The sequence below is a fragment of the Gavialis gangeticus genome, unplaced genomic scaffold, assembly GCF_001723915.1.
Source record: "Gavialis gangeticus isolate Ggan-Ray unplaced genomic scaffold, GavGan_comp1, whole genome shotgun sequence".
In the NCBI taxonomy this organism is placed as follows: domain Eukaryota; kingdom Metazoa; phylum Chordata; order Crocodylia; family Gavialidae; genus Gavialis; species Gavialis gangeticus.
The window spans coordinates 63,443,248-63,455,564 of record NW_017728994.1 but is presented as its reverse complement, the minus strand read 5'-3'; the positions used below and the strand labels follow the sequence as shown (position 1 = coordinate 63,455,564).

General features: G+C 39.9%; 1 protein-coding gene across 1 annotated transcript in view; it reads right to left on the bottom strand.

Annotated features, from left to right (window-relative positions):
* PLPP4 (phospholipid phosphatase 4) overlaps window positions 1–12,317 on the bottom strand; it is a gene marked incomplete at its 5' end in the record, with an annotated part of 155,221 nt that overhangs the window by 36,186 nt on the left and 106,718 nt on the right. The window contains one exon of the mRNA XM_019502170.1: window positions 1,334–1,504. Within this exon, the coding sequence (XP_019357715.1) occupies window positions 1,334–1,504 (171 nt within the window). The remainder of the gene's footprint in view (window positions 1–1,333; window positions 1,505–12,317) is intronic.

The following is a 12,317-nucleotide window of genomic DNA, read 5'->3' as shown; positions in this document are numbered from 1 at the left end:
CCCCCCCCCCCAAAAAAAAACAAAACAAACAAAAAACAAAACTGGTTTCTGAACATCCCACCTATTTGCTACACTGGTTTGATATATATTAGAAAGATTATCTAAGAATTATTAATGAGATGACAGAATAATGGAGTTAGTACAATTAATCCATGAAACAAGACATTCATGAAATGTCAGCCCTTCTGTTCATGAATTGTTCATGTACTAAACCGGATTTCTGTGAAGGTGTTTGCTCATCTGTAAGTATTGTCTAACAGTTTGGTTGAACCTTTTAAGGCCTAGAAGTTGGCAGTATGCCATCCATTTCAACTATCTGCAATTCACTGCATGTAGTTACCTAAGTTACTGGTAACAAGAAGCAATAAATCTGGGAGTGATCAACAGGGACCAGCCTTCAGACTGACTATCATTCTACCTAATAACATCACCTGTTGTTCTTTGTGTGTAGACTTTGGACTCACTTATATTTAAGGATACATATTTAAACTACTAATGACACTTTTTGCTGCTGTCAGGATCATAGGTTTCTACTCTGATAAGTAAGTCCTTAATTGCTGGAACAAAGACTGTGAATTTAAGTGTTTATTATATGGTGCTAAGATCTTGTGACTGAGTTTGTTTCTGGTAGGAGCGGAAAAGAAGAGTATGTTAATGTAATATGTGCAGAATTCCTTAATTTGCAATAGCATCATAGCAAACTTACACTGGTACAACATGCCTGGTACATACTGAATCCATAAAGCTAACATCTGTGAATTTGTGCTTCCAAAAGTAAAGCGCTGGGCTCAAAAACACTATTCAGCCAGAGGCTACAGAAAATCAATTTTTTTTTTCTTTAGGACATGATTTGAACACAATTCATTTCCCTTTCTAAATTAGAAGCTTAATGTGGAACCTCTGGCTTTAATTCCTCCAGAGCCATTATGACCTTAGTTTCTCTCCCCTAACATCTGTTTTACCAAAAAGTTTTAAAGAGCTAGAAAAGCTCAATCTTTCCAGCAAAGCTTTCAGCATGGGCAAAAGCTATTACCATCTGCACTTTATCTTATACACCTTATGCTACCACGGTTCATTTAGGACCTTTATGAAAAACAACATCTTCCACAGCAATGATCCAAAATAGGTTTATGTGCATTCACTCATATACAAAAATGCACATTTATTGTGCACCTGCCATATTTGCACACACTACAGATACTAAAATGAAGCTGAGAATGAGCAGCAAGTCAAACAGGCTGTAGCACTCCATCCCAGGAGCTCTCGGGACAGATGGCTAATCAGTGAACTACAAGGATTTAAAAAAAAAAAAGAAGGCACAGCCGTGGCTCACCTTGCCAATGATGCTTGTAATCGCACATGCGTGACAGGGCAATCATCATGGCACAGTAGAGAGGCAGAATAGCTGCACAGAGTCGCCAGCTTTTCCCACGGCCATTTTCAGTGAAGCAATGCAACTTTCCAGCTAGGTAGAAGGTCGTAAAGCCAAGCCCTGAAAATGCAACTGACAGAGAAATATACCAAATTACAGAACCATAAAATTAACAAGACAAGAAGAATAAGAGTGTGCGCCTGCACGATTTAACTCATAGGAGCCCTCTGCTGCACCAGATCCTGATCCCAGAGGCACAGATCCTGAAGTTCTGTATACTTGCAGCTATTATTAGAATTTACTTTTCAAAAGCACAGGCTGTGTACCTTAAACCCAGATAAAATCTAATGGTGCACTCTGGGAATTGAAGATGGTCTGTACTTTATAGGAGGTACTTGGCACTTTCAGACTCGCACATCCATTCTGTAAGCTGTGAACATATAGCCGATGAAGAACAGGTAAAGTAACAACATAAACCCTCAATCAAATGACTCAGCTATTTGAGTTACAGAAAGAAATGAGGTGTATGTCCCAAACAGCTAACATTTCAACAGCTTTTTAGTAAAAAGCAGGAGTGACATTGCTAACTTTACAATTAATACCGTGAGTTCTAAATTTGGGGGGATGCAGTCCCGCAGAAAATCAGGCCCATTGCCTGTAACCTCACCTATGCAGTAACACAGAATAATGAAGATAAGGAAACCCTTCAGAATAAATCCATTTTCTTCTCATAGGTGTGCTTTTTGCATGCAATCCACTACATCCCCAACGACTGTGCTACCTGTACATTTTGTAATATTTTCTATAAAGATTTCATCATTGATTTAATCTTTTAGTCTTTAGCCTTTGTCCATTACTATGTCCGTTGCACAACTCACTTAAGCACGTGTTACATTTTATATAAGTAACTATTTGTTTTTATGCATATGGCTAAAAGCCTTGCTGAACTGGGGGAGGGGGATATGCTTGGAAAGGAATTTACAGTGTAAAAAGATTCAGTGTAGATACAAATGTTTCAATATATTTCAAAGATATCTCTGGATTCCATTTACTTGCTTCTATTTAGTATACTTAGTTAGCAATTATGACAGAACCCACATGCCCAATTTCTTTACACTGGATGTTTTTTCCACTAACAGCTGTCGATGGAGCTAGAGGTATTTAAAATTTATATGATTTTAGCACATTTTAAGGTTCTGTTGTTAAATTAAAATCAATGTCAATCACACAGCTCTGGAAAGCAAGCCCTTCTGTTCTCCAGATATCCAGAGATCGTACTGCCATTCTTGCCTATAATCTAACCCAGTCTGGAAGAAACAGCTATAGGAATATAAGTATACGGCACTTTCTATGTTCATTTCCTAATCCTGTTACTAAATTCCAGTTCTAAGAGTAAATTAGAAATAAACCACTGAAAATTCCCATCATTTAAAGTTTTAGTTTCAGCCAATGTATGCCTGATTCTGATTCTAGAGGCAAAGGTCTTTGTGAATGAACTCTTTTATTGGACCAACTGCTTGCTTGCAATAAAGTTAGTCAACCTTTTGAATGCAAGGCATTCTTCATCAGGTCTCAGGAAAGAAACAAGGAAAGCAATGATTAAAAATTATAGGTAGGGCTGTGAAAGTGGAGAGGTGAGAAGTTCCCAGAGTAGCAGACAAACAATTAGTAAAATAAAAGATTCTAACTCTACTCATACCTCCACAACCTGGAAAACAGCCTATAGCTAGGACCAATTGCTTTATGGATGCACGACTAGAAGGCAATACATCTAATTCACACGATAAATTCATTATCCTGCTTTTGTTTAATTCCACAGCAAAATTCCTAGTGATGTTTGGTCAGGCCTAGATTTGCTTTCTAATTTCTTTTTAAGGCTCTTCAAATGCCCTTCAGCACATATTTTCCATGATACAAAGTAATTACTTTTGTGCTGTCCAGATGCATCTATGGAATGGCCGGTTTTAATTTGCTTCTACAATGAAGTATCTTCACAAGTTTAAACCACACGGACAATTGAACCTAATTACCAAAAGCTTGTTGTTTCACCTTAGCACACGCAAATAAATCAGTTCCTTTGAACAGAGGCGTCAGGGAAGGGGTGGGTTGTATGTTAAATATCAAACTGGGGCTCCAAACATCTAGTTCTCTCCTAGACCTCTTCAATCCAAGTTGATTTTCAGAAGAGTCTCCCTATCAGAAGAAGGCAGGAAGTGAACTTTGAAGGCAATTTCAGAATAATAAAGTTTTCCTAGAGAGCCGTTTCTTTTAGGACAGATGTCTGTCAACAAGTGACTCCTTGATGACTATAAACCGACTTCATCCAACTCAAACTGAATCATAATTCTTCCCTGGAAGGTTTATATTGTTCATGATTTTTTCCTTCTTCCAATTTCTGTTTGGAAATCTCCCTTGTGATTCTTTCCATGATTACAAGACCCATGACTGGAATACCTCTAGTGCAGCTAAAAATGCAATAATTTGAACCAGTGAAACTGTGTGTGTAATATCTGCACAAATCTAAGATATCTAAGAGTTCAGCGGATTTCAATAAGCATCTGAAATGTCAACTGATTTTCCCAATTCCTAAACTGCTAAGTGATACACTTGTGACATAGGTCTGCAGTTCATACCTACTCATATTCAAAGTTGCTGTACTTTGAAAAGCAATTCCAGTGCAGAAAAAACAGCAAATCTATTTTACATTTCCTAATGATGAATAACATACTTCAGGGTAAAAACACCAGAGAGGAATTGCTTTGCATCTCTCCAGATTAGGCACCAACACTGAAGAGGAAAACAGCTATTAAAATGTGTTCATATGTTAACGTCAATGCCTTATATTTTATTAATGTGGTCAGAATATAAATGGCATCTGGTAATCAGAAAAACAGATTTCTGAGTATCTATATCAATATTAGTTTATTACCAGAGGGTGCAGGAGCCACTTTTCTTCCTAACACCACGCAACTAAAAACATGGGTGCCTGTTCCTTATGTTCTTTAATCTAACTATTTTTACTTCAGGCACAAAATTTCCATACTCATAATACAACCAATATTGGATTGCATTAAGATGCTGCAAGGCCAAAGATCTTTTATAAAGGCAGTGAAACAAATATTATTACTCAGGGCATAGTGGTACCCACTGACATAAAAAAGAAATTCCCTGAAATCCATTTCAATACACTTAGTTCCTGAAAGCCCTTCCCATTCCCCAAAAGGCTTTTCTTTTAAGAGAAGATCATTAAGTTCAAATTGGGATGAGAAGTAGAGAACATGCTTGATATTTATCATTTGCATAGCCTCTCTCACCTCTGGGACTCTCAGAGAACTAGAGAGAGACAAAAAAAGAAAAGTATTTGGAGCGTCTTTGCTTCAGCTATACAAAGTAAAAACAAAACAGATCATCAACAGGAGGTTTCAAAATCTTCTTTGTAAATGGCTCCATTTACATTTCTCTTTGGTGAGAGAACACTTTGAATTTTTAAACACTGGTGGTAATTCAAATGGAGCTGAAATGTCCAATTGCTGAATGGAACAGGGACAGTGGGGGAGTTGTTGGGACTGTCTGATGCAGATCTGAACTGCTGAGTAGTGGCAGTTTGCTCCTTACTACATGCATTATATATCTTAGTCAAGCCATCTATGCAAATTTTTATGCTCGATTTCTGGGCTCACTGCTAAATCTCTGTGGAGATCATTAAAAACTTTGCTTTGTGGAAAGAACTCTTCTGAATTATGACTTTTCACTTTGTGCACTCAGATTTTTCTTGGGAATTCCCTCCGTAGTACATAAGCAAATGGAAAGCAGATTGAGATGTAGCTAGCTATATCCCTTGCAAACAATAAGTGGGTGTATTATAGTGCTATAATTTACAGGGCTTTGAATTTGAAACAAGATGGTAAATGAAATGTGAAGGCTTAAAGCACTGGACAAATTCAGATTAGACCTGACTCCAAGAACACAAGACAAGTCAATCCTACTTTCTTTCCAGAGCTTCCATTTCTCCCTTTATTCTGTGCAATTTAATCTACAGAACAGCATCCAGAACCATAACAGCGCTCTATATTGCTCTGGAGATTGGTGACAAAAGCTAATGACATAAAAGAATGCTTCTGCAAAAGTGCAGTAGAAATTAACTGTAAATTTAGCTTGACAGGGTCAGAGTCCAACAAACTGGCTGGCAAAAAAAAAAAAATCTAATCATTTTCTCATGATCCAAATTTGCTCAGAGCATGCAAAACCTCCACTGAGATCCTCATCAGAATGAGTAGGATCGATATTTACTGTATAGACAGAGAGGCAACATTTGCCTTAAATTGTCTGTGCCTGCAAATTCAAGGTCAGATAAAAAATATTGAGTGACAGACACGAAATTCAGAGGGACTTTTCCTCCATGCAATATGAAGAAGTGGAGCAATGACGCTCTAGCTTGTGATTATGAAACTAATATTCTCTATCCTGGCTTTACATTGCAATATCATGAGATTAATCTTCCTCAACCTGGACCTCAGCTGTTTTCCCCCCTGGTCTCTGTGTGTACAGTAGCAGCTGCAGAGGAGAATGTGGAATCAGTAGATAAAGGGGGAAGATCCAAATGCATACTCTGAAAACATTGCTTTACACTCTGTGGAAGCCACTTTTTGCTTGATGGCTACATTTTAAAGATATGTTTCCTCAACAGCATTAAGAGAAACAATTCATTCATATAAAGATAAACCTCTGCGGAATCATATGTGAATTCACTCCTTCACATTCAACCAATGTCATGTATTTCGGGGGGGGGATGCTAAGGTAAAGACAATAGCTCAGTTGTACTATGCCAAAAATGGACATACATCCTGGCCACACATGTTTGGGTATTAAACACATGAAAAACATTGTCCAATGTGATATTAAAACAATTATTATGATTTTGCGTTAAGAAGATAGATGTCAGACAATCAGTAGACCCATTGGTATAGATCTTTCTGTTCCATTTTCAGCTGCTTTGTTCCTGGTTGTAATTAATATTCAGAGCCACCTATATAATGAAGACAACGAACGACCCACAGCAAGCCTGCCTAGGAAACAGCCAGTACAATCTGAAATGAATGAGTCAGTTGGATTTAGCTGAAAACACTGTTAACTAAGGTGAAGATTGATACTGTTTTCAAGTCCTGATATAAATATGTATCTGCCTTTATAAAAAGAATGAGAGGGGAAAATTATCTAAATATGTATTCCAAAAAAAGTAACAAGCTTCCAGCATTTGCTCAATCCCAATCTTGCTGTTACAAATCAAGACCATCATCCAAGAAGTGCTAAGCACACTCAATAATCACTCAGGACCTCAAAGAAATTGTGAAAAACCTTGGAAGCTTGGACTTCAAGTGGCAAAGCATCACAGAGCTTGGCACACGTGTTGTGTTAAGAAAACAGCCCTATTTAAAAGATGTACTATGCTACTACTCTTTGTGCAACAGTGGCATTGAGAGCTGAGGTGAGGTTCCCATTATGCTAAGCAGTGTGCAAACACACAGTTGGGGTTGCGTCTCTCAGGGCTTACAATCTAAATAGATAAAAAATGGCAAAAAATAGCAGAGGCACAGACAGGTGAAGTGATTTGCCCACAGTCATTCATTGGATCAATGTTACAGCTAGAAATGTTCCCCTGAAAGTCCAGTCTGGGCCTTAGCCAGTGGACAGGGCCAACTCACATTGTTCAAACAGTTCCTCCCTCTGTATCATAGTTGTTAGGGGCTGAAAGGATAGCATTTATAAAAAGTTCTTACTAAACAGTATATAGAGATGCCAGTTTCTTAAGACATTGTGAGGAAGGGAATACTGACAGGAACAAGGAGGATTTGGTTTTACTATTAATGGCTGATAGCAAGAGCCATCTGTCCTAACAGATCCATAGTGTTCTCACAGACTTCTCCACTTAGCATGGCAATGCTTAAAAACAGTGCCTTGCCCAGAGAGGTCATCCAAATCAATGGGATTAGGTGCCTAAGATGCCTGTACAGTCAACTGATGAACTCCCAATGACCTTAGTTTGGTGTCTCTAACGGGGCCTAATGCTCAGCCAGGAAGAGATGATAATTAACTAATAGGGAACACTGAACATGGGATTGACTGCTCTCTTGTTCCTCCTCAAAACTTAGGCATCTAACTCAGGATGGCACCTTAGGTACTTCTATCAACATGGGATCCAGACCACCCAGAGGGAAGGTACCTTTCTCATTAGGGCATTTAATGAACACCACTAGCGCACTGACTTCAGTATGTAGCACAACACTGTCAAAAGGCATTGTGTTGGTGATACCCATCCTTTAGCTTATGTATTCACCCAAGAAGTGGGAGGACTGAATTCTAAGTCTACCACAGCCTGAGAGCATTTGAATATACAACTTTCACTCCCCAGAATGCTTTAACCACCAACCTATGGAATAGGCCAAGTGTAAGGGGTCCTGCACCCTATCTGTTGAGTCTAGGTCACTGGACAACCAAGAGTGCACATCACAGAGCAGAAGGACAAGAAACAAGAGACAGCCTTATTCTGTGATGAGGATACTCCCCTTGGATGTTCCAGATGTCACCACCAGGAATTTTTATGCATTTTACATTGATAATCATTGATTTAAAAAACAGAATGTCCCTGACAGCAGAAACTTGGCCAGGAGTGTTTTCCCTCAAGATCCCCCACTTTGTGGGCAAGTCTACATGTGCGCTTTACTGCGCGGCAGACTAATCTGGTGCACAGCAAAGCATCACCAACTGCACGAGTGACAATGAAGCCAGTGTAGATTAATTTACTGCGCTATCAGATAGTCCCATCAAAGACAAATACTATCCAATGGCAGAGGAAATTACTTAACACGTGTGGATGGTGATATCCGCATAAGTTTACTCTGGCTCAGACTGCACCAGAGTTTATTCAGTCACTTTAATTGCACATGTAGATGCACACCCCGGGTGAATGTTCTGTAACAAGAAGCTCCTTCTTGCCTGCACATCCTCTCCCTGCCATTTTATGCACTTTTTTTTCCTTCTAGGTATTGACAGAGACCTAGCACACTCATTGTAGGGGTGTGGCAAGGCTCGGAGCAAGCCAGAAAGCTGAAGTTGCTTTCTGTAGGAGAAGCCTACAAACTACATCTACAGATCAATTGAGCTCAGTGTCACTAAAGAAAACCAAAGAACTAAAATATCCTCTTCAAAGCAAAGCCTGTATGAGACAAGAAAAGCCAAGGTGCATTGAAAACATGACTGTAAATATATCCTGGTGAACACATTCCCCCTTTAAGACATATTTCCCAAAACAAACTTCCCATATCTGTCTAAAGTTTTATGCTAAATCAGTCTATTGCATCTAACCCAACTCACTTATTTTCCCCTGTGGCCATTAATCCTCACTACCTCACATTCGCATTTATTAATTAAGGTACATTTCTTTTTAATTTCATCTGTCTTGTCTTTCCTTGGCATTCTGTGTTTTATATTTTATACCTTTTAACAAATGTATTTTTCTGTAAAGTAAAGCCATACCTTGTATTACTAAAACTATTCTTATAATAATACATTGAAATTGTATCACTGGATTGCATTGCTGCACTGGGTCTAGTTCCGGAACGAACAGGAGTGAATCTGAGTGAGCGATTAAGTAATAGGCAGAGCCAGCTGCGGTTACAAGTTAACGAGTGGCAATTAACAGCTCCCAGCCACAGAATGACTGGAGGAAGGTATCAATGCCACCACCTGAAACTCCACTGTATGTGCAATAAGGTATATGGTTTGAGGTAATCAACGCTGGAGACTAGATGATCCCCAATGGACTGCTCCTGCAACCTTAACAATACAACTGTTAAATTAATCAAAATCACAAACTGCCTCCTGACACTGCGCCATCGGGCAGAACCCCCAGTGACTGTGACTAACAGCTGTCATGCACCACTCAAGACCCATGTGGGACAGTGACTTCCAGACTGGGCAGCCAAGATGATGCTGGGGGATCACAAAAGTCTGCCAGAGAAGGGATAAAAGGCAGAAGTGTAACCCTCAGCAGCGCCCTCTCATCCAGCACCCGATCTACCGAGACAGAAGGACAAGCAAGCAACCTCCTTCTGGAGAAGACATTGCCTTGAAGGAAGCTGACCATCAACAGCAGACTCTAGCACCCCAGATAAGTATAAACCACCATCGGTGCTACCCTACTATTACAGCAATTGTGTGTGTGAGTGCATGTGTGCTAGGGTGACCAATACCCATCATAACCCCCCAACATTTGCACTTATAATTTTACTGTAACTTCGCATCCTGTCTAATAAATTAGAATTTATGATGATCCTGAGAGTTGGTGCTTTGTAGCCAACAGTTCTAAGCACTGGGTTAGCATGAAAAAAGTAAAGATCAACAGTAACAGTAGCTGGGCATGAAAGTGAATGTGGGGTGCTGTGCTTTGTACTGAACTTAGCACTGTTGATGTCAATCAGGAGTTAGGGATGCTCTGCAAATGCCAACTGAGTGGGGATCAGGTAGCATTTAGGTAGCTACCAGAACTGGTCATACTAGAGTAAGGAGGTGGTGTGCTTAATCTGGACTGCTTGTGGGCTGATACACTTACTTAATAAGTGAAAGCTCCTATGGAACTTCTAAAGCCAAAGTTGAGGTACCTAATGATTCTAGGTGCTTAGCACTTATGGTACAGGGTCAACCTGAATCCTTTTTGGACTTAGGCACCTAAGTTCCACCTGAGTCCCCTGCAAGCACCTATGAGAATGATTTAGATCAAGCCTTATGTGCTGACATCCAAAGGATAATATATCTCAAAATAGAGGAAAATAGATATAGCTACATTCTATTCCTCCATTTCCTAGCAATCCTGATAGCATCACACAGACTATTGGGCCTGTGGGGCTGCTTTAGTTCCAATGAAGATTCTGTATTTGCAAACCTTTCTCCCGTTCAGAATGGAAGCTGAAACAGTCCTGGGAATTGTAGTGCAAGCCAAGGACTTTTAAAAGGAAATTCTATAGTTCACCCTGCTAATGTTATTTTTATACTGAAATCTTTTTACTCCCAACTACAACCAACAAAGAAAGCTTCATTGCAAGTGCACATTATGTTCCTTAGCATTCATTTCTGTACGTATCGTTAGTTATTCCTTTTTTGCTGGTACAGACTCATGGTTACATAGACCTGCAAGTCAAAGGTGTGTAATTGACTTTGTCTGAAGTATTACTGAAAACCTATTCAGTTACTGTACAGCACATTCCACCCACAATGCATACCTAAGGGATGTTACCAAGGATTCTTGCTAGCTCTCTGTTTATCAAAGGAATGCACAATTTTCATTCAAAGTCAGGCTTTTTGGAATACTAGTGTGGTAGTGGATTTGGTCGGGCTTCTGGCCTGTTTGACTAGTAAAACAGACAGAGACCAGAAGTGCTGATACTCCTTATTTCAGTTATATGTTCTGAGATAAGGAATTCTGCATGCCTTGTTTTGTCTTGATTTATTACCCTGTGCACAGATGTTTTCTTTAAGTAAACTGTCTGTATGTCTTTGTGTGATTTACCATTGTTTTGTTTTTCCAAGGTCATATTTTTTTCTCTTTCTCTGTCTTAAGTATAAATATGCTTGTAAACGTATAGAGTTCGAGAAATCCTTTGAAACAGACAAGTGGGTGATTCCCCTTGCTGTATGGAATTCTCCCCATGATCACACTATAGCCCTAAATAAAGGAAAGCTGGCTCTGTCAGTTCTGATTCAACCACAACGCAAAGTTTGATTTCTTCCACTCTAGCTACACATGGGACCACCCTGCCACATGTACAGGCTGGCTTGTTACACAGTTAGCTTACACAGCCTCTTGGGTTTACTGCTGCTGTGCAGAATACAGCCTATTTTGTTTTTGGAAAACAGCCATTGTGAAAGACCATCATTTAAAGCAAGAAGGGATCATCGGTGCTGACTTCCTTTTTATTGCTGGCCATTAACTTTCATCCTGTCTCCCCTGCATTGAGCTAAATAGCTTGTATTTAATCAAACACCATCAAGACAGCCTTGATGTACAAACATCAAGGGTGAAGAACCCACCACTTTCCTTATTGGTTTGTTCTAGTGGCTAATCAAGTTCCTAAATGGTGCCTTATTTCAACTTAATTTTGTCTGGCTTCAGCTTCCCCCCGCTGTTTTGCCTTTTGTTGGATTAAAGGTTTTAGGATCCAGTATTCCTATCCCAAGGAGCTATTTATAGGTTGTAAATACTACCACTCAATCTTCTGCTTTGATTACCAAAGCAGATTGAGCTCCTTAGGTAACGGTATTTTTTCTATCCCTGAAATCATTGCTGTGGCTCTTTTCTGCTCCCTCTGCAAGCTTGCAGAACCCTTTATAAATGAGAAGTGGAATAAGAGTCCAGTGTTGGTCTCATCACAAGGTAAATCTACACAAGTTGTTTACTACGGAGTTGCCTACTTAGCTCAGCAGCAAACATTTCAGCATCTACATATGCAGGGCAATTAGGCTAATAAAATACAAGTATTATCCTGCTGCAGAGTAAAAACTCTGCAGTAGAGCATATGTACCTGCTGTAACAGGTAACATGTAAAAAACTCTGCAGTAGAGCATATGTACCTGCTGACGCAGCTGGCTGAGACACAAAGGTAGAGGTGTACTGATACATTGGTCCAATATCGGATCGGTACAGATATAAAGAAAATTGGCTGTACTGGAAATGGGCCAATACAGCTGATAATTTGGCCAATAAATGCTCATCATGTATGTGCACAGCCATGAGCAGAGCCCGGCAGCATGGAAAGCTGTGTGCAGCTGGTAAGTCTGGTGTGGTAGAAAGGAAGGGGGGAGGGAAGGGGCATGGGGTGGGCCGATCAACGCCCCCTGTGGTGAGGGAGGGGGCAGGTGCTGCCCAGCAGGGGCGGGGCATGGGACGGAGCTA